Source organism: Astatotilapia calliptera, chromosome 13 (genome assembly GCF_964374335.1).
Source record: "Astatotilapia calliptera chromosome 13, fAstCal68.1, whole genome shotgun sequence".
Lineage (NCBI taxonomy): Eukaryota > Metazoa > Chordata > Actinopteri > Cichliformes > Cichlidae > Astatotilapia > Astatotilapia calliptera.
The window spans coordinates 2,537,888-2,563,400 of NC_137434.1; the positions used below are offsets into that span (position 1 = coordinate 2,537,888).

Genomic DNA, 25,513 nt, shown 5'->3' on the forward strand with positions numbered 1-25,513 from the left:
TTTCCATAGCCAGTAATAAAACCTAAAGCACAATGGTACACAGTATCCAACCTCTTTAGGTAGTGGGCAGGTGCATTCATAAAAAGCAGGTCACCATAATCCAATAAAGGTAAAAAGGTTGCACGAATCAAATGTTTTCTCACTTGGAGGGAGAAACAGGATTGGTTCCTAAAAAAGTAACCTAGTTTTAGTTTTAACTTCGACACAAGCCTTTGAATGTGAGTCTTAAATGACAAATTCTGATCTATGTTGATCCCTAGATACTTGTAAGATGTGACCATTTCAATTTCAGATCCTTGAATTGTTTTAATCTTAGGAGACGTAGCTAACAACTCTTTGCCATTTGAGAATAACATGAACTTGGATTTCTCTTGATTTAACACCAACTTAAGTTGAGTTAAATGGGACTGAACGACATCAAAGGCAGACTGCAGAAATTGCAGGGTTTGTGCTACTGAAGGGGATGAACAATAAATAATTGTATCATCTGCATAAAGATGAAATGCTGCATTTGACAAATTATCACAAAGGTTGTTTATGTAAAGAGAAAATAGCAATGGTCCTAATATGGAGCCCTGCGGAACTCCTTTGGATACTGGGAGAAAAGAGGAAGAAGACCCAGCAGCACGGACACACTGTTTTCTTGCTGACAAGTAATTTGAAGACCAACTTACAGCATTTACAGATAGACCAATATTGTTTAGTCTATTTAATAAAATAGCATGGTCAACTGTGTCAAAAGCTTTTGACAAATCAAGAAAAAGAGCAGCACAGTATTTTTTGCAGTCCATTGAATCAACAATGTCATTAACCACTTTAATAGCAGCAGTTATTGTGCTGTGTTGTTTTCTGAATCCTGACTGATGTTGGGAAAGAACTGAATTAAAGAAGTCTTTCAGTTGTTCACTAATGAACTTTTCTAGAACTTTTCTAGAACACACAATTTAGCCTGTAGTTATTAACATCTGAAGGATCACCTCCTTTGAGCAAAGGGACAACATAGGCAGATTTCCATATTACAGGGATCTCACTGTTCGAGAGGCTAAGATTAAAAATGTAAGTTATCGGTTCTGCTATAAAATCTGCAGCCAACTTAAGAAAATAGGGATCAAGTTGATCTGGTCCTGCAGATTTATTTAGAGCCAACAGATTTAAAGCCCTGTGGACCTCAAAAACATTTAGCGGAGAAAAACTGAAGGGTTGGACCACAGATTCAGTTTGAGCGGTTGCAGAGAGAGCCTCTTGTTGATTAAGCTATTTTAAATCTGGATATAAAGATTCAAATAGAGATCCTGAAGAAACAAAATGCTCATTAAAGCAGTTTAGAATGTCGCATTTCTCTGTTAAAGTGTAAAAGAGTCTTTTACAACAAAAGTTGGCGTCTCATTTGTAGTTATGTCCCCTTAAGAAGATTTTATTATTTTCCAGACTTTTTTAGGATCGTTCAAATGTTTAGTAGTTTTTGAAAGATAGAATTCTGATTTGGCCTTTTTAATTAAGGGAGTTGAACGGTTTCTGAGCTGTCTAAAAATCAGCCAGTCCGCTTCGGATTTAGATCTTCTGGCCTTAGTGTCATGAATCGCTGTGCGGCAGGCAGGAGTTGGACCCAAAATGCAGGACTCAGACTCAGGGGATGAACTCAAAATCACAGCTTTATTGGCTGGTCACAGAAAAATGAGCATACAAAGTAAACTAAGCTAAACTGGGACCCAATGGACTAAGAGACACAGGGAGATCCACACAGCATGAGGGACGACGCGACACTGACTCAGAGAAACACAGGGTTTAAATACACTGGGGAGTAACGAGGGGAATGAGACACAGAAGGAGGGCACAGCTGGGAGAAATCAGGACTGACGAGACAAGCAAAGCAGGACGCATTCACATAAGACACGGACCTTCAAAGTAAAACAGGAAGTTTCACACAGAGACACGAACTTGACACAGTGGAGACAGCAACTAAGAAACACAGAGATATAAACCATAAGGCAGAGGACTCTAAGAACTGAAAGACACAGAGGGGAACTCAACATGCAGACAAAGACTTACACAGAACAGAGGGGACACAGAGAAACATGAAGGGCAAGGGATCGAAACTAGAAACCATAGAATAACTCACAAGTACAATAATACAAACATCACAAAGAACTAAAAACGCTGGGTCAGGAGACCCAGGACCGTGACACTTAGCCCAGGCAGCATCCCTTTTTTTTTTAGTAGACTGGAGAGCTGAGGAGAAAACCAAGGGTTGTTTCTATATATATATATATATATATATACTGAACAAAAATATAAACGCAACACTTTTGTTTTTGCTCCCATTCCCCATGGAATGGACGTAGAGACCTAAAATTCATTCCAGATACACAATATAACCATCCCTCCCAAACAGTGGTTACAAATCAGTCCAAATGTGTGGTAGTGGGCACATCTGCCATATTGAGATAATCCATCCCACCTCACAGGTGTGCCACATCAGGATGCTGATCTGACATCATGAGTAGTGCACAGGTGTACCTCAGACTGCCCACAACAAAAGGCCACCCTGGAATGTGCAGTTTTGTCTCACAGCAAAATGCCACAGATGCCACAAGCAATGAGGGAGCGTGCAATTGGCATGCTGACAGCAGGAATGTCAACCAGATCTGTCACCCGTGCATTGAATGTTCATTTCTCAACCATAAGCCGTCTCCACAGGTGTTTCAGAGAATATGGCAGCACATCCAACCGGCCTCACAACCGCAGACCTCGTGTAACCACACCAGCCCAGGACCTCCACATCCAGCAGGTTCACCTCCAAGATCGTCTGAGACCAGCCACCCAGACAGCTGCTGCAACAATTGGTTTGCACAACCAAACAATTTCTGCACAAACTGTCAGAAACCGTCTCAGGGACGCTCAACTGCATGCCCGTCGTCCTCATCGGGGTCTTGACCTGACTCCAGCTCGTCGCCGTAACAGACTTGTGTGGGCAAATGCTCACATTCGATGGCGTCTGGCACGTTGGAGAGGTGTGCGCTTCACGGATGAATCATGGTTCACATTGTTCAGGGCAGACGGCAGCTGAGAATGTCCCAGTTCTTGCATGGCCAGCATACTCACCGGATATGTCACCCATTGAGCATGTTCGGGATGTGCTTGACCGGCGTATACGACAGCGTGTACCAGTTCCCACGAATATCCAACAACCTCGCACAGCCATTGAAGTGGAGTGGACCAACATTCCACAGGCCACAATTGACAATCTGATAGACTCCATGCGACGATGTGTTGCACTGCATGAGGCAAATGGTGGTCACACCAGATACTGACCGGTTCTGGGTCCCCAGACCCCCAATAGCGCAAAAAACTGCACATTCCAGGGTGGCCTTTTGTTGTGGGCAGTCTGAGGTACACCTGTGCACTACTCATAATGTCAGATCAGCATCCTGATGTGGCACACCTGTGAGGTGGGATGGATTATCTCAATATGGCAGATGTGCCCACTACCACACATTTGGACTGATTTGTGACCACTGTTTGGAAGGGATGGTTATATTGTGTATCTGGAATGAATTTTAGGTCTCTACGTCCATCCCATGGGGAATGGGAGCAGTAACAAAGGTGTTACGTTTATATTTTTGTTGAGTGTATATATATATAAAAACACCCAGTACGCCCCTGCGGGCGGTTTATCCTTCAAGCTCGGGTCCTCTACCAGAGGCCTGGGAGCTTGAGGGTCCTGCGCAGTATCTTAGCTGTTCCCAGGACTGCGCTCTTCTGGACAGAGATCTCCGATGTTATTCCCGGGATCTGCTGGAGCCACTTGCCTAGCTTGGGAGTCACCGCACCTAGTGCTCCGATTACCACGGGGACCACCGTTACCTTCACCCTCCACATCCTCTCGAGCTCTTCTCTGAGCCCTTGGTATTTCTCCAGCTTCTCGTGTTCCTTCTTCCTGATATTGCTGTCATTCGGAACCGCTACATCGATCACTACGGCCGTCTTCTTCTGTTTGTCTACCACCACTATGTCCAGTTGGTTAGCCACCACCATTTTGTCAGTCTATATCTGGAAGTCCCACAGGATCTTAGCTCGGTCATTCTCCACCACCCTTGGGGGCATCTCCCATTTTGACCTCGGGACTTCCAGGTTATACTCGGCACAGATGTTCCTGTACACTATGCCGGCCACTTGGTTATGGCGTTCCATGTATGCCTTGCCTGCTAGCATCTTGCACCCTGCTGTTATGTGCTGGATTGTCTCTGGGGCATCTTTACACAGCCTGCACCTGGGGTCTTGCCTGGTGTGATAGACCCCAGCCTCTATGGATCTTGTGCTCAGAGCTTGTTCTTGTGCTGCCATGATTAGTGCCTCTGTGCTGTCTTTCAGTCCAGCTTTGTCCAGCCACTGGTAGGATTTCTGGATATCAGCCACCTCCTCTATCTGCCGGTGGTACATACCGTGCAGGGGCCTGTCCTTCCATGATGGTTCCTCGTCTCCCTCCTCTTTCTTGGGTTTCTGCTGCCTGAGGTATTCACTGAGCACTCGGTCAGTTGGGGCCATCTTCCCAATGTATTCTTGGATGTTCCTTGTCTCATCCTGGACTGTGGTGCTGACACTCACCAGTCCCCGGCCCCCTTCCTTCCGCTTAGCGTACAGCCTCAGGGTGCTGGATTTGGGGTGAAACCTTCCATGCATGGTAAGGAGCTTTCTTGTCTTTATGTCAGTGGCTTCTATCTCCTCCTTTGGCCAGCCTATTACCCCAGCAGGGTACCTGATCATGGGCAGGGCGTACGTGTTGATGGCCCGGATCTTGTTCTTACCATTCAGCTGACTCCTCAGGACTTGCCTGACCCTCTGCAGGTACTTGGTGGTTGCAGCTTTTCTAGCGGCCTCTTCATGGTTCCCATTTGCCTGCGGGATCCCCAGGTACTTGTAACTGTCCTCTATGTCTGCAATGTTGCCTTCTGGTAGTTCAATCCCCTCAGTTCTGACTACCTTCCCTCTCTTTGTTATCATCCGACTACACTTCTCCAGTCCGAACGACATTCCAATGTCATTGCTGTATAGCCTGGTAGTGTGGATCAGTGAATCGATGTCTCGTTCACTCTTGGCATACAGCTTGATGTCATCCATGTACAGGAGGTGGCTGACAACTGCTCCGTTCCGTAGTCGGTATCCGTAGCCAGTCTTGTTAATGATCTCACTGAGGGGGTTCAGGCCTATGCAGAACAGCAGTGGGGACAGAGCATCTCCTTGGTAGATCCCGCACTTGATGGTGACTTGTGCTATGGGCTTGGAGTTGGCCTCTAGTGTTGTACGCCACATCCCCATTGAGTTCCTGATGAAGGCTCTTAGGGTCCCATTGATCTTGTACAATTCTAGGCATTCCAGTATCCAGCTGTGGGGCATTGAGTCATAGGCCTTCTTGTAATCAATCCAGGCAGTGCACAGGTTTTTCAGTCTGGTCTTGCAGTCTCGGCTGATTGTTCTGTCTACCAGTAGCTGGTGTTTTGCGCCTCTGGTATTCTTGCCAATTCCTTTCTGTGTCCCGCTCATGTATTGACCCATGTGCCTGTTCATCTTAGCCGATATGATGCCTGACAGGAGCTTCCATGTAGTACTGAGGCAGGTTATTGGTCGGTAGTTGGATGGGACCGGTCCCTTCTTGGGGTCCTTGGGGATCAGGACCGTCCGGCCTTCAGTTAGCCATTCCGGGTGTCTCTCGTTAACTAGCAGCTGGTTCATTTGTGCTGCCAGACGCTCGTGGAGTGCAGTCAGCTTCTTCAGCCAGTAGGCGTGAACCATGTCAGGCCCTGGTGCTGTCCAACTCTTCATACTGGAGACCCTTTCTTGGATATCTGCCACTGTGATGGTTACTGGACCCTGTTCAGGGAGGTCGCTGTGGTCAGCCCTCAGATCCTCTAGCCACTGAGCATTGCCGTTATGGGTTGCATCCTTCTCCCATATGCTCTTCCAGTATTGCTCCGTCTCCAGCCTTGGTGGTGCTGTTCTCTTATTGTTCCCTTGCCACTGAGAGTACACCTTTGCTGGTTCTGTGGAGAACAGCTGGTTTATTCTCCTGCCTTCTATCTCTCTGGTGTACCTCCTCAAGCGGCTGGCCAAGGCTGTGAGTCTTTGCTTGGCAGTTTCCAAGGCCTCAGGTATGGACAGCTTGCTGTATTTAGTATGGCACCTTATTTGTCGCACCTTTCTGCAACTCCGTTAGTTGGCTAACCTCCCTCCATGCTACTTTGATCTTGCCCTCTAGCCTCCTTCTCCATGGAGGGTACTGCCCCTTGTCGCTGTTCAACTTGTAGCCAAGCATCTCACTGATCACTGTTGCCGTATTGTAGATCAGCTTGTTAGTGTCGGTAATCGTGGTTGTAGGTGTTGCCCGTAGTGCTGCATTAACATGCAGACATGACTGGTGGATAGGACAGGGAGAAAGAATGAAAGAAAGAGGGAGAGAAAGAAAACCAAAGGGGAGAAGAGACGGTGAGAAGGGGGGAAGAAAGAAAAGGAAAAAAAAGAAGAAAAACAAAACAAAAAAACACCTGGGTCACCTGTATGGAGAAAAAAAACAGAAGAGAAAGCAAACAACAAAGAGCAACATAATAAAAAAAAAAAAGCACCATCACAATAAACTAGCTAGCAGTAGATATCAGTAGATACTAAATAATAAACGATATTGTGCAGCACGCAAGATAGACAGCGCACAGTGTGCTTTGAGGCAGCAGCCAAGAAAGCTGTAGTCTGCGTCTGTGAATACCCGTGTGGACACCTGTGTGGATACCTGTGTGGATCAGCATGCTTGCATTCCAAAGGTTTCTCCATGTAACGATCTGCTAGGGAGTGTGGGGAGACACAGCCCCGTCCTCCAGGGTATGAAGCAGGTATGGAGGAGATCAAAACTCCAGACATGCAGAGGCCCCCAGAACACAAGAGACCAAGGAAGACCAACAGAGGGGCAGCCGTGCCACTGTCCCAGTAAGAGCTGAGGAGAGTCCCAGATGAGGGCTCACTCAGCAGCCGCGGAGCAGAAGCCAGGGGGAGTTGCAGTGACGCGCCCGTGAGCTCCGCCGGCAGCCAGCTGTGCCTGAGTGACCGAGCCCCAGGCCGAGAGGCCGGGGGCACCCCACCTCCGAAGTGGCCCGAGCGAGCCCCAGGCTCCAGGCCCCGATAAGCGGCTGCCAAGGAGTGAGCCGGTGTGTATCCGGATGCCCATCCCCAGCCACAAAGAACCACCAATGCACCGATGTCTGAGGGAGTCCGCCACTGGCAGGGGAAGTGGTGGTGGGTGGAGATAGGCCTCCAAACCTTGGAGGGCCTGAGATGTCCCCAGAGAGGTGGCGTCTGATACTCAACCTGACATATAGATACAGACATACAGGCACACACAGATACAAACATCCATTCCCACCCTCATGCTCTCATATGCACTTACTCCACACTCAACCAACGTGGAGACAGACGTAAAGAGACACTGTACACACGATCACACTCCCCAAGCGTACTCTACAAACCGGGTCTAGGTACCCTTGCCCCTGGAGGGGGGAAACTGCACCCAGACCCAGGTGGTGTTACCCTTTTCCCTGCGGTGGGGAGAGGCAGACCACCCCGACTCCGCAGCAGCAGGGAGGCCCCACACTCCAGACCGCAGTCGGACGGCCAACTCCTCCTCCTAGCCCCCCCGCTCCAGCAGGCCGCAGAGAACGGGGGTGAGAGAAGACTCCAAACCTCCCTCCACCCGCTCATTGTAGTGTTGATGCATGTGTGTTCTAAGGTGCAATTAAAAATGTATATTTGTGAATGTGGAGATGTTATATTGGTTTCACTGGTAAATATAAATAATTGAAATGGGTATATATTTGTTTTTTGTTAAGTTGGCTAATAATTATGCACAGTAATAGTCACCTGCACACACAGATATCCCCCTAAAATAGCTAAAACTAAAAACAAACTAAAAACTACTTCCAAAAACATTCAGCTTTGATAGTAATGAGTTTTTTGGGTTCATTGAGAACATGTTTCTTGTTCAATAATAAAATTCCTCAAAAATACAACTTGCCTAATAATTCTGCACTCCCTGTATACCAGGGCCAGTTGGCGAAACAGACCATCGTCTGCCGACGGGCTGTAGTGACCTTCTTGCTCGTGGGAGGCTGAGTCATCAAAAGGGTAACTGGCAACCACAGTGCCACCATGCAGGCCCCCCGACAGCACAAATCCCATCTCCTGGATCCATCTCATCACCTCCATCACCTCGGGGATATCAGCTGGATCCACGTTAGACTTGTCGAACTGGTCAGGAAAGCCTCCGCTTAGGTCCTTATTTTTGGCGTTATTTCGACCACTGTGATCACCACTGCAGTCCCCCTCTGTGGACCTCTCAAAGCCGTCGGGACTCATGCCGGGAACGATGCAAACATCTGTGCCGTTAACCAGTTCAGTGATGCGCTCTTCCTCCCCGTATCTGGCCAGCAGGCAAACCAGCACCTGTCTGGACACGGCCTCGTTGCCGTGCATGTTCCCAACGTATCCAAATTTAGGCTTCCCCAGTGACTTTCTGTCGGGGTCCCTGGCGATCCGCATCACCCACAGCTGCCTGCCCTCCACGGACTGCCCCACAGTCGACAGGCCAGCCACGTGAGGGTATTTCTGGGCTAACGACTGCAAACGTTTAGTTTCAGCGTCATCGAGACACGTTCCCAGTCAGCCACCATGTTGACCTGTCTTCTGAGCCAGTGTTGTGTCCCCTCCTTGTGGGACAGTTTGAGGTTTCATCTGCCTTCTTGGCTGGGTGTTATATTGACAATCCGAATTGTGATCTCGAGATCTCGAAAAAAATGGCGCCGGTGAGGTCGGCTGCCGTGCTGGATGCTCTGCCCTAACTTCTCCACTTTTTGCAGTTTTTCGTCACTTTTTGCTATATCTGCGATAATCTTGCATGGGCATCATGCAAAACACACAAATCCGCTACAGTAGAGACACTTTGGTTTCTATTGGTCTGCAATACACAAACATTTCACCATGTTTAACTCCGGACCCAACCTGGCCAAAGGAGATCCTGAGAGAGAACAAAGGACGCGACCCTAAGCGACGGCCTCGAGGTAAAAGAACCGGCATCAGGAACAGGCTACGGGCTCGTGCACACCGCGCACCCATGCCCAGTATCCTGCTAGCCAATGTTCAATCCATCGAGAACAAGCTTGATGACCTCAGAGCCAGAATCAAGTTCCAGAGAGACATTCGGGACTGCAACCTCCTCTGCTTCACCGAGACTTGGCTGAACCCAGCGATACCAGACCACGCCGTGCAGCCGACGGGGTTCTTTTCGGTTTACCGCATGGACAGGACAATGGAGTCGGGGAAGAAAAGAGGTGGTGGAGTGTGTTTGATGGTGAACAACAGATGGTGCGACAGCACAAACATCTCCCCACTCACACGCTCTTGCTCGCCCAATCTGGAGCTTTTGATCGTTAAATGTCGCCCTTTCTATCTCCCTCGGGAATTCACTGCGGTCATTGCCTGCACTGTTTACATTCCGCCTCACGCGGACTCCGCACTCATTGTTATGGGAGATTTTAACAGAGTGAATCTCAAACGGACATTTCACAACCTTCACCAGCACATCAACTGCCCCACCCGGGGCACGAGGACATTAGACCACTGCTACACCCCGTTCAAGAACTGTTACAAGGCTCAACCCCTGCCGGCATTTGGAAAATCGGACCATTCCGCCATCTTCCTCATACCTGCTTACAAACAAAGGCTAAAGCAGCAACCACCAATCAGGAGGGAGGTCGCTCGCTGGACGGACCAATCGGTGGCCGCGCTGCAGGACGCACTGGATGACGCAGACTGGGACATGTTTCGGCGCAGCTCTGATGACATCAACATGTTTACAGAAGCGGTTGTGGGATTTATCGGGAAACTAGCGGACGACACAGCAGAAAGAACTATCATCCGAACGTTTCCCAACCAGAAGCCGTGGGTGGATAAAAACATCCGCGACGCTCTGAGATCACGCACCGCTGCCTACAATGAAGGGCTTGTCTCCGGTAATATGGACCTATACAAGGCTGCGTCCTACAACGTGCGCAGCGCGGTCCGAAAGGCAAAGCGGAGCTACGGGGAAAAACTAGAGTCACAGCTACGACAGTGTGACTCTAGGAGCCTGTGGAAAGGACTGCGGACTATAACGGACTATAAACGACCAGCTTCTTCAATGATGAATGCCGATGCTTCACTGGCTGATGAGCTGAACATGTTTTATGCTCGCTTCGACGCCGCAGCAATAAAAACAACAAACGGCTGCGCGCGCTCGGAGTGCACCAGTGAAGAAAATGCATTCGTCATCACAGAGCATGCCGTGAGGAACACCTTCAGGAGGGTGAACACCAGGAAGGCAGCAGGACCAGATGCAATCCCTGGCCGGGTCCTTAGAGCCTGCGCTGATCAACTAGCACCGGTGTTCACGGAGATCTTCAACCTCTCCCTGGCCCAAGCTGTGGTTCCCACGTGCTTCAAACAGTCCATTATTGGCTCTGTTCCAAAGAAACAACAGCCCGCTTGCCACAATGACTACCGTCCAGTAGCACTGACTTCAATTGTGATGAAGTGTTTTGAAAGACTGATGAGAGATCACATCACTTCTTCACTTCCTGCCACCATCGACTCACTTCAGTTTGCTTACCGGACTAATCGTTCCACAGACGATGCCATCTCACCTGCTCCACACATCCCTGAGTCACCTGGACACTGGCAGAGGGAATTATGTTAGGATGCTGTTCGTGGACTACAGTTCAGCATTCAACACAATAATTCCCTCTAAGCTTTTCACCAAGTTGACGGATCTAGGACTCAGCTCATCACTGTGTCAGTGGATCCTCAACTTCCTCACAGACAGACCCCAATCAGTGAGGGTGGGAAAACAAGTCTCCCCCTCCATCTCACTCAGCACTGGAGTGCCTCAGGGCTGTGTTTTAAGCCCCCTGCTGTACTCACTGTACACTTATGACTGTGTAGCCACATCCGACACCACCTCCATTGTCAAGTTTGCTGACGACACTGCTGTTGTGGGCCTGATCTCTGACAACATCGAGACGGCCTACCTGGAGGAGATTAGGAACCTGGAGACCTGGTGCCAGGAGAATAACCTCCTCCTAAACATCAGCAAGACTAAGGAGCTGATCGTGGACTTCACTACAAAGCAGGCGAGGAATTACAAACCCCTCATCATCAGTGACACGCCAGTGGAGAGAGTGGACAGTTTCCGATACCTGGGTGTCCACATCACTCAGGACCTGTCATGGTCCTGTCACATCAACACCCTGGTTAAGAAAGCCCGTCAGCGTCTCTTCTTCCTCAGAAGACTTAGAGACTTCCATCTGCCACTGAAGGTGCTCAAGAACTTCTACTCCTGCACCATCGAGAGCGTCCTGACGTCAAACATCTGCACCTGGTTTGGGAACAGCACCAAGCAGGACAGACGAGATCTGCAAAGGGTGGTGCGCTCGGCAGAACGCATCATTCAATCAGAGCTCCCTGACCTGCTGTCCATCTACACCAAGCGGTGCAAGTCCAAAGCTAGGAAGATTATGATGGACCTCTCCCATCCCAACAATGGACTCTTCTCACTGTTGAGGTCTGGGAAGCGCTTCCGCTCCCTTAAGGCCAAAACAGAGAGAATGAAGAGGAGCTTCTTCCCCCAGGCTATTCGGGGCCTGAACCAGGTGTAGGACTGGACTCTCCCACACACGTCACTATAAGACTGGACTCTCACACACATCACCACACGCACCACCACACATTTCCTATAATCCTATAATTCCTATAATTTATAATCTTTATAATCTTTATAATCTCTTCTGCTATTTGCACATTCTTTACTGTAAATTCCTAAGTTAATTTGTAAATTTTTGTAGTAAATTGTAAATATTGTAAAACTTTTCTTCTGTCATTTAATGGTCGGGCATTGTACAGCTACAAGCATTTCACCCCCATGTCATACTGTGTATGGTTGTGTGTGTGTGACAAATAAAATTTGAATTTGAATTTGAGATGCTGTGGAAGAAAGACGGAGATTAATAACAGATATGATTCAATGCAGAGAGGTCTATTAACACATAGTGAGTGAGAAAGGTGACTGGAAAGGAAAAACTCAATGCATCATGGGAATCCCCCGGCAGCCTACGTCTATTGCAGCATAACTAAGGGAGGATTCAGGGTCACCTGGTCCAGCCCTAACTATATGCTTTAGCAAAAAGGAAAGTTTGAAGCCTAATCTTAAAAGTAGAGATAGTGTCTGTCTCCCGAATCCAAACTGGAAGCTGGTTCCACAGAAGAGGGGCCTGAAAACTGAAGGCTCTGCCTCACATTCTACTTTTAAATACTCTAGGAACAACAAGTAGGCCTGCAGAGCGAGAGCGAAGTGCTCTAATAGGGTGATATGGTACTACAAGGTCATTAAGATAAGGTGGGGCCTGATTATTTAAGACCTTGTATGTGAGGAGCAGGATTTTGAATTCAATTCTGGATTTAACAGGAAGCCAATGAAGGGAAGCCAAAACAGGAGAAATATGCTCTCTCTTTCTAGTCCCTGTCAGGACTCTTGCTGCAGCATTTTGGATTAACTGAAGGCTTTTCATCAAGTTTGAACTAGTTTTTCAGCATCACTCTGAGACAGGATATTTCTAATTTTAGAGATGTTGCGCAAATGGAAGAAAGCAGTCTTACATATTTGTTTAATATGTGCATTGAAGGACATGTCCTGGTCAAAAATGACTCCAAGGTTCCTCACAGTGTTACTGGAGGCCAAGGTAATGCCATCCAGAGTAAGAATCTGGTTAGATACCATATTTCTAAGCTTTTCAGGGCCGAGTACAATAACCTCAGTTTGATCTGAATTAAGAAGCAGAAAGTTAGCGGCCATCCAGGTCTTTATGTCTTTAAGACATTCCTGCAGTTTAACTAATTGGTGTGTGTTATCTGGCTTCATGGTCAGATAGAGCTGGGTGTCATCAGCATAGCAGTGAAAATGTATGCTATGTCTTCTAATGATGCTGCCTAAGGGAAGCATGTATAATGTAAACAGAATTGGTCCTAGCACTGAACCCTGTGGAACTCCATAATTAACCTCAGTGTGTGAAGAAGACTCTCCATTTACATGTACGAATTGGAGTCTATTAGATAGATATGATACAAACCACTGCAGTGCAGTACCTGTAATACCTACAGCATGATCTAATCGCTCTAATAGGATATTATGGTCGACAGTATCGAACGCTGCACTAAGGTCTAGCAGGACAAGTGTTTTCTGTTGGGTTGTTTCTGTCAGAACCATGAAGACCGCCTCACCCTAGAGGAACTTCAGAATCATCCCTGGCTGAAATGACTTATTGAAGCCAAGCAAAACAGGGTTACAGAGCAGAAGCTCTAACAGAGCCTGAGTCAGCCTGAGTTATGAATACAGTTGTGGTCTCATGTTTTGTCAGTAGTACAAAGTTTGCTTTTGCGCACTTTGCCACTTCAGTTTGTATTTAGAGCCACGACTGTATACACAACAGACCGAACATGCTCAGCTTTGTCAAAGCTTGCAGGAATTGGAGTTTAATTTGATAAATGAATTATTTCTGAATCAACAAAAAAATGGGCAAATGTAAAGAAATGTATCAATCAGGGAATTAGTAGCAACATTGATTGGACAATCTAAATCTCCCCACTTTTAGTTTTCATGGAAAATAACTTGTGTAATTCATGACATGAAATCATTTCCAATAACTTTGTCAGGTCAGTAAATAGCTGCCACATAAGTATAAATCTAAATCATACATCTGTATTATACAAAAAAAAAGCAAAAACTTTTGTGCTGTTTCTTCATAATAAATGGGTAGGGGTGCACAGTCAGTAAAAGTCACCAAGGCTCTGCAGAGCTCCAAACCTCCTCTGCCACAAACAGAAGCATCAAAAATGTGCGCTGGGAGCTCCATGACATGGATTTCTACAGCCAAGCAAATCTATATATATGTGGCCAAGAACCTTAGTCCATGTAGGGTATCTTAGCACAGTTTACTTGTGTCAGTTAGGTCAGCTAGTGGGAGGGCAGAGAGGGCAGCCTTTACATCATTTTATTGTAGAGTGACAGGAAGTGCCTATGAGCTTCTAATCAGGCAGAACTATTGACAGAAAATATATCAAAGGAAATACATTGATGAAAATCAAAGAAGAGAAATATTTATGTGATGTTCCATTTTCCTGAGAACTGATTGGCTGTGATGACTCCTTCAAGTACTACATGCTACTTTGTCCTGCTAGTTAAGCCTGCTATCTGTTCTCAGGCCTCCTCCTGTTTCACTGCCATATATCCATCACCAGAGGGATCCACTGACCTGCCTGCTGACATCAGAGCACACCCCTGTGTCATGTGACCTGGCTGGCATTGGAAAGCTGGACTCAGACCTCAGGAAGAAAGATTTTTATCAGTCAGCTGGCAGATGACACAGTGCTCTTCCTTAAAGATGTGAACAAGTGTACCGTGTCCTATGTTTCCGGTATCCCAGTGAAAAGTTGTGTAACATATTTGGGAATCATTATTACCAAGGATATGAATTCTAGGAACGCTCTAAACTTTAACCCTATCATCAATAAAACTCAAAATGTCCTCAACAATTGGTTGCAAAGGGATTTGTCCCTAAAGGGTAGAACACTGCTCACCAAAGCCGAGGGTTTGTCTCGTCTGACCTATGCTGCTCAATCTTTACATGTCAATAACTCTGCATGCAAATCTGTTGATAAAATATTATTTAATTTTCTGTGGAAAAACAAAATTCACTACATTTGCAAATCCGTAGTTATGAACAATTATAACAATGGTGGCTTAGATTTTATAGATTTCAGCTCCCTAAATTACACTTTCAAAATAAATTGGATTAAAAACATCTCAAAAACCCTAACTCCATTTGGAACTTCACTTTATTCTTCTCTGCAGCTACAATATTCAGAAAATCCCAATTAATGACCTGCAGGGGGTAACTCATTAAGCTGCAAAGACTCCCTCAGATGGAACCTCATTAATGTATGGGCTCAAATCATTCTCAAATAGTGCCAAATCATACAAAATAAAACACTAAGTTCATGTTCAGTTAATATCAAAAGAGAGAAATAGTGTAAGTTCATAAATTGTTGCAACTTCGTGTCTTCATTTTCAGCTTCATATACTACGGTGGCTGGGAAGTGCAAATCGCAACAAATTACAAAAAACCGCAACAAATAACAAAAACCCCACAACAAATCAAAAATCCCCACAACAAATTACAAAAACCCGCACAACAAATTACTAAACCCGCAACAAATTACAAAAACCCGCAACAAATTACAAAAACCCACAACAAATTACAAAAACCCACAACAAATTACAAAAACCCACAACAAATTAAAAAACCCACAACAAATTAAAAAACCCCACAACAAATTACAAAAACCCACAACAAATTACAAAAACCCACAACAAATAAAAAAAAAAGCAACAAATTTAAAAAACCCGCAACAAATTTAAAAAACCCACAACAAATGACAAAAACCCACAACAAATTACAAAAACCCACAACAAATTACAAAAAAACCCACAACAAATTAAAAAACCCCACAACAAATTACAAAAACCCACAACAAATTTAAAAAAAAAACGCAACAAATTTAAAAAACCCGCAACAAATTTAAAAAACCCCACAACAAATGACAAAAACCCACAACAAATGACAAAAACCCACAACAAATTACAAAAACCCACAACAAATTAAAAAAAAAAAACCTCAACAAATTACAAAACCCCACAACAAATTACAAAAACCCGCAACAAATTAAAAATCCTTGACGGAAAGGGATTGTCTGAAATACCGGAAGTGACACAACGATTACTCCATATTTGTAGCTCAGAAAAGTGATTCAGGATGTAAACAAACGTCAAGAAATGCACTCCTCACAGCGCTTCCTCATTACCCTGACGGTGCTCGCTGCACTACATAGAGAACTGGAAAATGTTTTGCCCGTTTTGTGGCGTTAGCTTCTGCCTCTTCACCCCTTTTTGTGCTTCCTGTGGACGGTCTCTGGAGCTTTTGCGGGACACAGACCAGGCCGAAGGATCAAACTCCCCAGGGACATCAAAACATACAAAAAATTCTGTACAAAGTAATTTTGATATATTACTCACTTTTTTTCTCTTCAGACAGTCTATACTATTTCAGTTAAATAGCACGTTTATTTACCATTTTGGCTCCGATTTCTTTTTATGTTTCCTTATACTGTATTCTCGTCTACGTTTAGTAATGGAGAGTGCTTATAACCCCGTTTTGATGTTAAACGTTTTTCATTCAACCAGAACAAACATGTCCGTCATACAAGCAGTTCATGGAGTACAAAAAATCAAAATTCAAAGAGCGTCAAGCCTTCAACTGTGGAGCAAAATTTAAACTCAAGTTACAGAGTAAACCTGTCAAGGTAAGCCATCACAGGTAAATTTATAAACGAGGATTTGGCAATTATTCTTAAAGTGATCTTGCTTTTATTATTTGTTTCTAGATCAATATAGGAATAATGGTGTCACAACAAACGGACTTAAAACCGCTAAGAGGGAAAACACTGCCCTTATTTATTAGCCCCGAAATTACAGCCCCTGACCTCCTGAAAGCAGGCTGTAGAAAAAATGATAACATTCAACAAGGACTTGGTGGAGGGACCATATGTCCTTTTGTATCCCGACTGCACAGAGGTGATAAATGTGCCTGGGACAGAAAGGCCACTCCGACTGGCAGACTACAAAGAGGAAATAGGAAAGAACTACAACAGGATTTCTCTTTTCATTTGCCCAGAGAGCCACTTCAAACAAGGTTTGTTAATTTTATATTTTGATGTATTTACATATACAACAACTAATAATGTGTTTATTTTCTCAGCTCTGATTGCAGAGGATGGTACCTCAGACTCAGACCCTGAGATTGTGATTACATCAAGAAGCACAGCTGAGTTCAACCAGGCAGACACATTGGTGTGTACTTTTCCCCCCCTCCACCATGCCAGAGGCCTGTGAGTGGCCCAGGCTGAGTGCTCTATTTTTTTCTCTATAATGATCATAATTCTGTAACATCCATGGGTGGATTATTTTCATTGTGTGATTGTATGTTCTTTAAAAAAATTATTATTATTATTTTGATGAACTATCTAAATGCAATACGAAGTTGTTGAAAGCTTTGAAAAGTGCATATTTTTCATCTTAGGTTTTCAAACCACAAGACCAGAGTACCCCTAATGGTAAACATGCAGAGAAGGAGTAAGTTATTTCAGAGCTTGTTCTGCTATATATTAGAGTTGGGCAATACAATATGTCACAATATTTCTTTGTTTTATTTCAGGGAATATTGATATACATCACAATATAAACAGCTAGATTTGTGCATATTAAATGTGCCGTTGCTCATAAGTAAGATGTGAAATCCTCAGAAGCTTGTTTTGATTTAAATATTTATTTCCTGTCATACGTTCAGACAGACAGATGTATTAACATATTACATTCGTTTCAGATAACTAAAAAAGGGAGTTTTTCCTTCCCACTGTTGCCAAAGTGCTTGCTCATAGGGGGTCATATGATTGTTGGGTTTTTCTCTGTATCTATGAAGCGCCTTGAGGCGACTTTTGTTGTGATTTGGCACTATATAAATAAATAAATAAAATTGAATTGATTGACTATTCTTATGTCAATGAAAAAAAAGAGGGATTAGAGGAATAAGCAGCATATAAAATGGATGGATAGCTCTATTGCAATAGTCTCATATTTCCATTGAGAAAAAAGTATAGTGCAATACATATTGTTGTTATTTTATTGCCCCGCCCTAATAAAAATATTTATTGGTTTCATAGCATTTTTATAATGTTGGTATCATAAAAAATATTAAACTGTATGAGCTTCTTATCTGGACATTTTAATTCCAATACTCTTATTCTGTTTCAGACATGCTCCAGGACCTTCATCTACCATACAGCCATGTCAGGTATTTGGGCAATTTATGTCAGCATGAGGTTTTTTGCTATTGTTGAAATAATACAATGCTATGTATGTTTATGTACAGTATGCAATCTTTGTTTTTCTTGTTTTTCAGATTGTAATATCTGATACAGAGGATCTTGATCACCAAAACGAAACAAATCCAGTCATGAGTCCCTATAGGTAAATAAAATTGTGTCTTATACGTAATTTTAAACCTGTAACTACAGTACAGGATTGGGTTTGTGAAATGGGTAAAGATAGTTATAGGGTCAACACAAGTTTTTCTAATGTTGGAATTATAATTTCTCAACAGTAAATATGCAGACCTGTGTGCCCCATGCATTGAGGACGAGGATGAAGAGCTGGTTGAAGTTACTTCACTGATGGATTCCAAAACACTGTAAAATATCAAATACTACTTCAAATAACAACACTAAATTGTATAGTCTTGCATTCTGTCTTTCATTTTTGTGATTACAGGGAAGACGTTAACATTACTCTACCTGACATCATTGCAAACTTATCCAGTGCTATTCATCATGGAAGTGTCAGCAGATTCAACATCTCAAGAGCAAATGTCTGGGATGGAGCAGTCAGGGGTTTCAGGCGGTTGTCATACTCTGAAACCAATGACATGTTGGTTAAATTTACTGATGATGCTGGCATTCTAGAAGAAGGACTTGATGCAGGTGGCCCAAAACGAGAGTTTTTGAGTCTGCTAATGAAACACATGAAAGATCTTCCCATTTTTGATGGACCAGAAGGACATCGATTCCTCGTCTACAATGCAAAGGGTATGCAATGATCAGATGTTTGATAAACTTAATTTAAAAACATTTTTGGGACTTGTAAATCAATTTTTTTAAATTATTATCAGAAGCAACTCATAATATTTTTTTGGATTATTTCAACACAGCATTAGTATGTCTATCTGGTCGATTGATCTGACATCGATCGGCTCTGATCGATCGATAGAGAGAGGTGTGTGTGTGTGTGAGAGAGTTTATCATTTACTGTATTCATTCACAGCTGTAAGGGAGAATGACTACTACCTAGCAGGAAAGATGATAGCTGTGTCAGTTGTGCATGGTGGTCCAGGGCCCCATTTCCTGTCAGAAGAGCTGGTACATTATCTTGTAGGCCAGACTTCAGTAAAAGCAACAGTTGCCTCAGTCACAGATGACGACATAGGGAAAGCTTTACAAGAGGTGAGGACAGCGCAGGATTTGAATGCAGGATAGAACTACAGTTTCTTCATCTGTATGAAATTAAAATATTCTTTCTTTGTGTAGGGAAAAAACAGGAATTGTCACGGACCCGGTTCCGGGGACTCGGGGTTCGTGAACAGTGTGAACCATTATTGTTATTGTTATTATTATTGTTATTAGTGTATTGGATGTATGTTTGCTGCACTGTGCTCTTGTGTTCCATGCTGGTGTGGGTGTGTGGGTGTCTGCGGGTGTGACTGAAGAATGAAGGACAGCCACCTGCAGGCCTGATGGGCGTGGCCCTGCCGGCTGCCGGTCATGCCTAGGTTCTCACACACTTGCTTCTGATCGGGCTCGTCGGGGGAGCTACTTAACAGAGCGATGGAGCTTCCTCCGGCGCAGGATCGTTGAGTTAGACTGCATGTCAGTGTTTAAAGTACTGGTCAGTGTATGCCTGCTGGAGTTGGTGCCATAACGGCGGTGTCTGTTGTTTTTCCCTCAGGAGAGCGGAACACGGGACTGCAGGACGCACAGGGTGTGCGTAGGCATGGGAGCAGAGAGCACGGAATACCAGCACTTAGGGGAAGACACGTCACGGGAGTCGAGGGAGCACTTTGGAGATTTATTGTATGGTGTACATTTACCTCACTGTAAATAAACCCACTGCTCATTCCACTAAGTCCAGCGTTTGGGTCCTTTCTCCAACATCCCCCACGGTCTGCCAGCCAGACCGTGACAGGAATGAAAATCAGACACATAAGCTTACATTGTGTATGTCCATTTTTATGGGTTTTTCAGATCGACAGTGCTGGTTCAGTGGATGTCCACTGTCATAAAACACAGTACTATGCTACAGGTGGCTGGTTGTCTAAGGCATGTTTCCACAGTTGAGGAAAAGAAAGACATTGTGTCTGACTATCTCCGGTGGTATATAATTGCTCGAAACTCTGTAATTGACAGGTGAGACTATTATAGAAGAGACTATGCACAACACCGTCATAACAATAATTCTATAATTTCCAACTGAAATGTTTTACATTCTCCAAGGTTTCCAAAGTTCAAAGTGTGTCCATAGTTTGTGCATGTAACTGGTAAATGACAAAAAGTTCTCCTCATTCTTTAGATTTAAAGAGGGTCTTTCAGCACTTAATTTCCTGAGTGCGCTCCAGCAACACCCTACTTTGCTTTCCCCGGTCCTGTGTCACATGGAAAAGAAACTCACAGCTCTTGAACTTGAGAGACTTTTCAAACCTGACTTCAGCCCATCTGGAAGTAACAGGAGACATCTGGAAAGTCAAACTGTGGGCTACTGGTCCAAGTATCTGCTTGACTGTGAAGGTTTATACAGTGGGGCAAAAAAGTATTTAGTCAGCCACCGATTGTGCAAGTTCCTCCACCTAAAATGATGACAGAGGTCAGTAATTTGCACCAGAGGTACACTTCAACTGTGAGAGACAGAATGTGAAAAAAAAATCCATGAATTCACATGGTAGGATTTGTAAAGAATTTATCCGTAAATCAGGGTGGAAAATAAGTATTTGGTCACCTCAAACAAGGAAAATCTCTGGCTCTCACAGACCTGTAACGTCTTCTGTAAGAAGCTTTTCTGTCCCCCACTCGTTACCTGTATGAATGGCACCTGTTTGGACTCATCATCTGTATAAAAGACACCTGTCCACAGCCTCAAACAGTCAGACTCCAAACTCCGCCATGGCCAAGACCAAAGAGCTTTCGAAGGACACCAGGAAAAGTATTGTAGACCTGCACCAGACTGAGAAGAGTGAATCTACAATAGGCAAGCATCTTGGTGTGAAAAAATCAACTGTGGGAGCAATCATCAGAAAATGGAAGACATACAAGACCACTGATAATCTCCCTCGATCTGGGGCTCCACGCAAGATCTCATCCCGTGGGGTCAAAATGATCATGAGAACGGTGAGCAAAGATCCCAGAACCACACGGGGGGACCTGGTGAATGACCTGCAGAGAGCTGGGACCAAAGTAACAAAGGTCACCATCAGTAACACACTACAACGGCAGGGAATCAAATCCCGCAGTGCCAGACGTGTTCCTGCTGAAGCCAGTGCATGTCCAGGCCCGTCTGAAGTTTGCCAGAGAGCACATGGATGATACAGCAGAGGATTGGGAGAATGTCATGTGGTCAGATGAAACCAAAGTAGAACTTTTTGGTATAAACTCAACTCGTCGTGTTTGGAGGAAGAAGAATACTGAGTTGCATCCCAAGAACACCATACCTACTGTGAAGCATGGGGGTGGAAACATCATGCTATGGGGCTGTTTTTCTGCCAAGGGGACAGGACGACTGATCCGTGTTAAGGACAGAATGAATGGGGCCATGTATCGTGAGATTTTGAGCCAAAACCTCCTTCCATCAGTGAGAACTTTGAAGATGAAACGAGGCTGGGTCTTCCAACATGACAATGATCCAAAACACACCGCCCGGGCAACAAAGGAGTGGCTCCATAAGAAGCATTTGAAAGTCCTGGAGTGGCCTAGCCAGTCTCCAGACCTCAACCCCATAGAAAATCTGTGGCGGGAGTTGAAAGTCCGTGTTGCTCGGCGACAGCCCCAAAACATCACTGCTCTCGAGAAGATCTGCATGGAGGAATGGGCCAAAATACCAGCTACTGTGTGTGCAAACCTGGTAAAGACCTATAGTAAACGTTTGACCTCTGTTATTGCCAACAAAGGTTATGTTACAAAGTATTGAGTTGTATTTTTGTTATTGACCAAATACTTATTTTCCACCCTGATTTACGAATAAATTCTTTACAAATCCTACCATGTGGATTCATGGATTTTTTTTTTCACATTCTGTCTCTCACAGTTGAAATGTACCTCTGGTGCAAATTACTGACCTCTGTCATCATTTTAGGTGGGGGAACTTGCACAATGACTAAATACTTTTTTGCCCCACTGTACCAGTATTTCTTTTAGTACTCATTACAAGACAATGTGTTGAATTCACATATACATATATAATTTTTTTAATTTATTTTTTATTCTTTGCAGAATCACAAACTGCTGTGTCGGTGGGCGATGTTCTGATGTTTGCAACTGGGCTAATATCACTGCCACCTTCTGGATTAGATCCACTACCAAGCCTACAGTTCCTGGATGACTCTTTATTCCCGATGGCAAATACATGCTTAAACTCATTGAAACTACCCATGACAACCTCATATTCTGTGTTTAAATCCAACATGGATTTTGGAATTCAAAACTCCCCAGGATTTGGATGTTTCTAGGATGTCTGGCCTTGTATTTCAAACCTGCTGTTGATTTGTTTCTCAAGTTTTTAAGTCAAGATTTTTTTTAAATATGTTATGAATAGGAGAAGGTGGGACATACTAGTGGTACAGCACAAATCCATTTTGGTTTACCAGGTTTATTGTAATTTTATTAGATAACCCAGTCACTTACAGCTGCTTCTTCTTGGCATTACATTGTAAATTCTGTAGGTTTTTTGATACAGGACTTATCCAGAAATCAGTTATGTATTTGAGCGTGTTTTTTTTTTTATTCTAAAATGTAGGTACATATGTTCAAAGGGGATTTAAAATACAATGGCTTGACTTGATTTGTTCAAATGTTTGACAGTGCTGCTAAAAGTAAAGGCATTTAAAAGTGCACCGTGTTCTACTCTTAAAAGTTGTAATAAACCCACAATACAGTGCAAGATTTGATTTTATTATTTATCGAAATCTTCAGGACTGTATCTCAACTTCCATCAGCTAAACAAGGATCACAATTAGCAAGACATTGCAGTAAGAATGTGCTTTTACAAACACTAACTTAAACTTTTGGCATCTTCAGCCAACTCATGTAGCCTAGTACAAAAATACAGCATATGCTATAGGTTTTGGTAAAAAAAAAAAAAAAGAAAAAAGGTGGGTTTTTTTTGGGTTTTTTTATTTTATTTTTTTTTTAGAAATTTGCAATTTCTAATAACTTCATGTAGAGTTCAGTGGCAGACTCCCAGCAGACTGGCTTTTGAAAATGATTTTGCTCCATTACAAAATTCAGATACTCCTGTATGTTTGAGTCCCCACATACAACTACTGACAGCCTAGACTCAAGAAAAGTGTCCAGTTCAGATTGTTGAATCAGGAATCCACAGTCCCTGGAGCCGTATCTGTGGTCAATGGAAGACAATTGCATTAATATATGTTTACACAAAGTAATTATTTGATCATTATTATCCATTACCTGTGGGGTAGGTAGTACAGTTCATTTGGCACGCCTCCTGGACATGAAGCTGTTCTTGAGGGACGAATCCGATGAGTGTTCCACAACTTCACACATTCATCAAGATCCTTCTGAACAATGTCAGTGAAGCAAAATCTCAAAAGACACTGATGCTCATGACTTCCATTGAAGTATCCAGCGTCTCGAAGATCCGCAAACAGCTCCAACCAAAACTGAGCCCTACAGAAATTGTTTAAAAAAAATTGTTTAGAAATAGTTTAGTTAGTTTACATGGCATCGTTTCACAACATGTCATCGCATGGCACTTTACAGTTCATTTTAACTGAATCATATATAGACTCCAGTCAGTTTAAATGTTTTCTATTGAAAGGGATTGCATACAGGCAAAAATCGAAAACATTTGAGTAATGTGCAAAAGTTCATTTATTTTAGTAATTCAAATTAAATGTGAAATTACCGATATTGACTCATTACATACAAAGTGAGGCATTTCAAGTATTTGTTATAATGTTAATAATTAAGACGTAGAACTTATGAAAAACCTGTTCTATTTGTTTGGGTCCTTTTTGCATAAATTACTGCCTCCATGCAGCGTGGTATGGATGCAATCAGTCTGTGGATCTGTTGAGGTGTTATGGAAGACCAGGATGCTTCAGTAGCAGCCTTGCGGTCTTAGCCACTACACTATGTGACACCCCTTTCATCCACACTTACATTGGACAAAACTTTCTATTAATGTGCTTTGATAGTCTCTGGGAACAGCCAATGTCTTTTAAGGTGTTCTTTATGGAGGGTGTCAATTATGTGTTTTTTCCCCCACAGCTGTCAGGACAGCAGTCATGTCCATCCTGTGAGTCGTCCTAAATTAGAAAGACCATTTAGAGGCTCAGGAACCCTTTGCAGATGATTTGAATTAATTAGCTCATAGTAGAGTGGCACTTTAAGTCTAAAATATTTAACCTTTTCACAATATTCTGGTTTTGAAGTTGGGTTTTCTTAAGTTCAAAATCATAATCATCATAATTACTAAATGGGCTAAAAATGTCTAGTTTGGCAAATAATGAGTATTTAATATCGGTTTTACTTTTTAAGTTGAATTACTGAAATAATAATAATAATAATAATAATAATAATAATAATAATAATAAATAATAATGATGGATTGCATTTATATAGCACTTTTCGAGGCCCTCAAAGCGCTTTACAATTCCACTATTCATTCACTCTCACATTCACACACTGGTGGAGGCAGCTACAGTTGTAGCCACAGCTGCCCTGGGGCAGACTGACTATAAATCAACTTTTGCACAACATTCAAATTTGTTATACCTTTAAATATCAGGCAAACTTAAATGTTATATTTACCTTCCTTTTCGATATATGGACCACCAGGGCCCTGTTTCAGGAAGCCGGTTTGGAAAACTCAGAGTGAAAAACGACACTCACGGTTGAGTAACCCCGAACTGTCCAACTCGGAATATTCCGTTTCAGAAAGGCTGATAACAATTAGTTCAGTCAACGCGGAGTTGCTTTAACCCCAAGTGAAGCGCGCGGACGAGGATACATAAAGCCCTGATAAGCGGAGCACAGATTAAGCGAGTCACCATGGAGACGGAGGGAAAGAAGGCGCGGTCAATGTATTTCACAGCGCTTGAGGCCGAAATTCTAATGGCAGTATATGCTGATAACATGCAAATTCCGCGGAAAAAAGTAACACAGCCACAGCTGCAAAAGCATGCATGGCAAAACATAGCCGACAGAGTCAATGCATGAGTGTTAATTTAAACATTGATCGAGGGATTTCCACCCATTTAACACGTTATTTGATCATATGTTATTTTATTTGTTATTTTATACATTTTATTTTGTGATGTGATGTGAGCGCAGGTGCAACCCAACAGGCCCCCAACGTTCCTGGCAGCAAGTAAAAATGAAATATAAAAATATAGTCCAAACAGGTAAGGTGTAATTGTATTATGAGCCATAGTGCTTGGTCTGTTTGTCCCATGTAAATCAATTGCAGTTAGAGGCTACATTAATTTTCTTTCTG

General features: G+C 43.6%; 1 protein-coding gene, 1 long non-coding RNA gene and 1 pseudogene across 2 annotated transcripts; 2 read left to right on the plus strand and 1 right to left on the minus strand.

The window, feature by feature from the left end:
• The window catches only part of LOC145419718 (serine/threonine-protein kinase pim-1-like), a 34,022-nt pseudogene extending 20,641 nt beyond the window's left edge, over nucleotides 1-13,381 (plus strand).
• A 3,074-nt stretch (nucleotides 13,382-16,455) lies between these two features.
• Nucleotides 16,456-19,912, plus strand: LOC113035372 (uncharacterized). Its single transcript, XM_080288135.1, has 6 exons — nucleotides 16,456-17,029; nucleotides 17,259-17,311; nucleotides 17,990-18,029; nucleotides 18,138-18,205; nucleotides 18,339-19,656; nucleotides 19,736-19,912. The coding sequence occupies exons 1-5, from the start codon at nucleotides 16,688-16,690 to the stop codon at nucleotides 18,427-18,429; spliced, it is 594 nt and encodes a 197-aa protein (XP_080144261.1). The 5' UTR covers nucleotides 16,456-16,687; the 3' UTR covers nucleotides 18,430-19,656; nucleotides 19,736-19,912.
• Nucleotides 19,913-22,923: 3,011 nt separating this feature from the next.
• LOC145419753 (uncharacterized) lies at nucleotides 22,924-25,002 on the minus strand. Its single transcript, XR_013901095.1, has 3 exons — nucleotides 24,829-25,002; nucleotides 23,464-23,682; nucleotides 22,924-23,389 (listed from the first exon to the last, which is right to left on the minus strand). It is a non-coding gene; the product is annotated as an uncharacterized LOC145419753 (long non-coding RNA).
• Between the last annotated feature and the right edge of the window lie 511 nt (nucleotides 25,003-25,513).

Excerpts from the sequence above, each read along its gene's own strand:
- LOC113035372 (XM_080288135.1), top strand. The coding sequence starts at position 16,688 with ATGATAACATTCAACAAGGACTTGGTGGAGGGACCATATGTCCTTTTG. Across the intron at positions 17,312-17,989 it reads GGTAAACATGCAGAGAAGGA|ACATGCTCCAGGACCTTCAT; the intron begins GTAAGTTATTTC and ends ATTCTGTTTCAG. Across the intron at positions 18,206-18,338 it reads CCAGTCATGAGTCCCTATAG|TAAATATGCAGACCTGTGTG; the intron begins GTAAATAAAATT and ends ATTTCTCAACAG.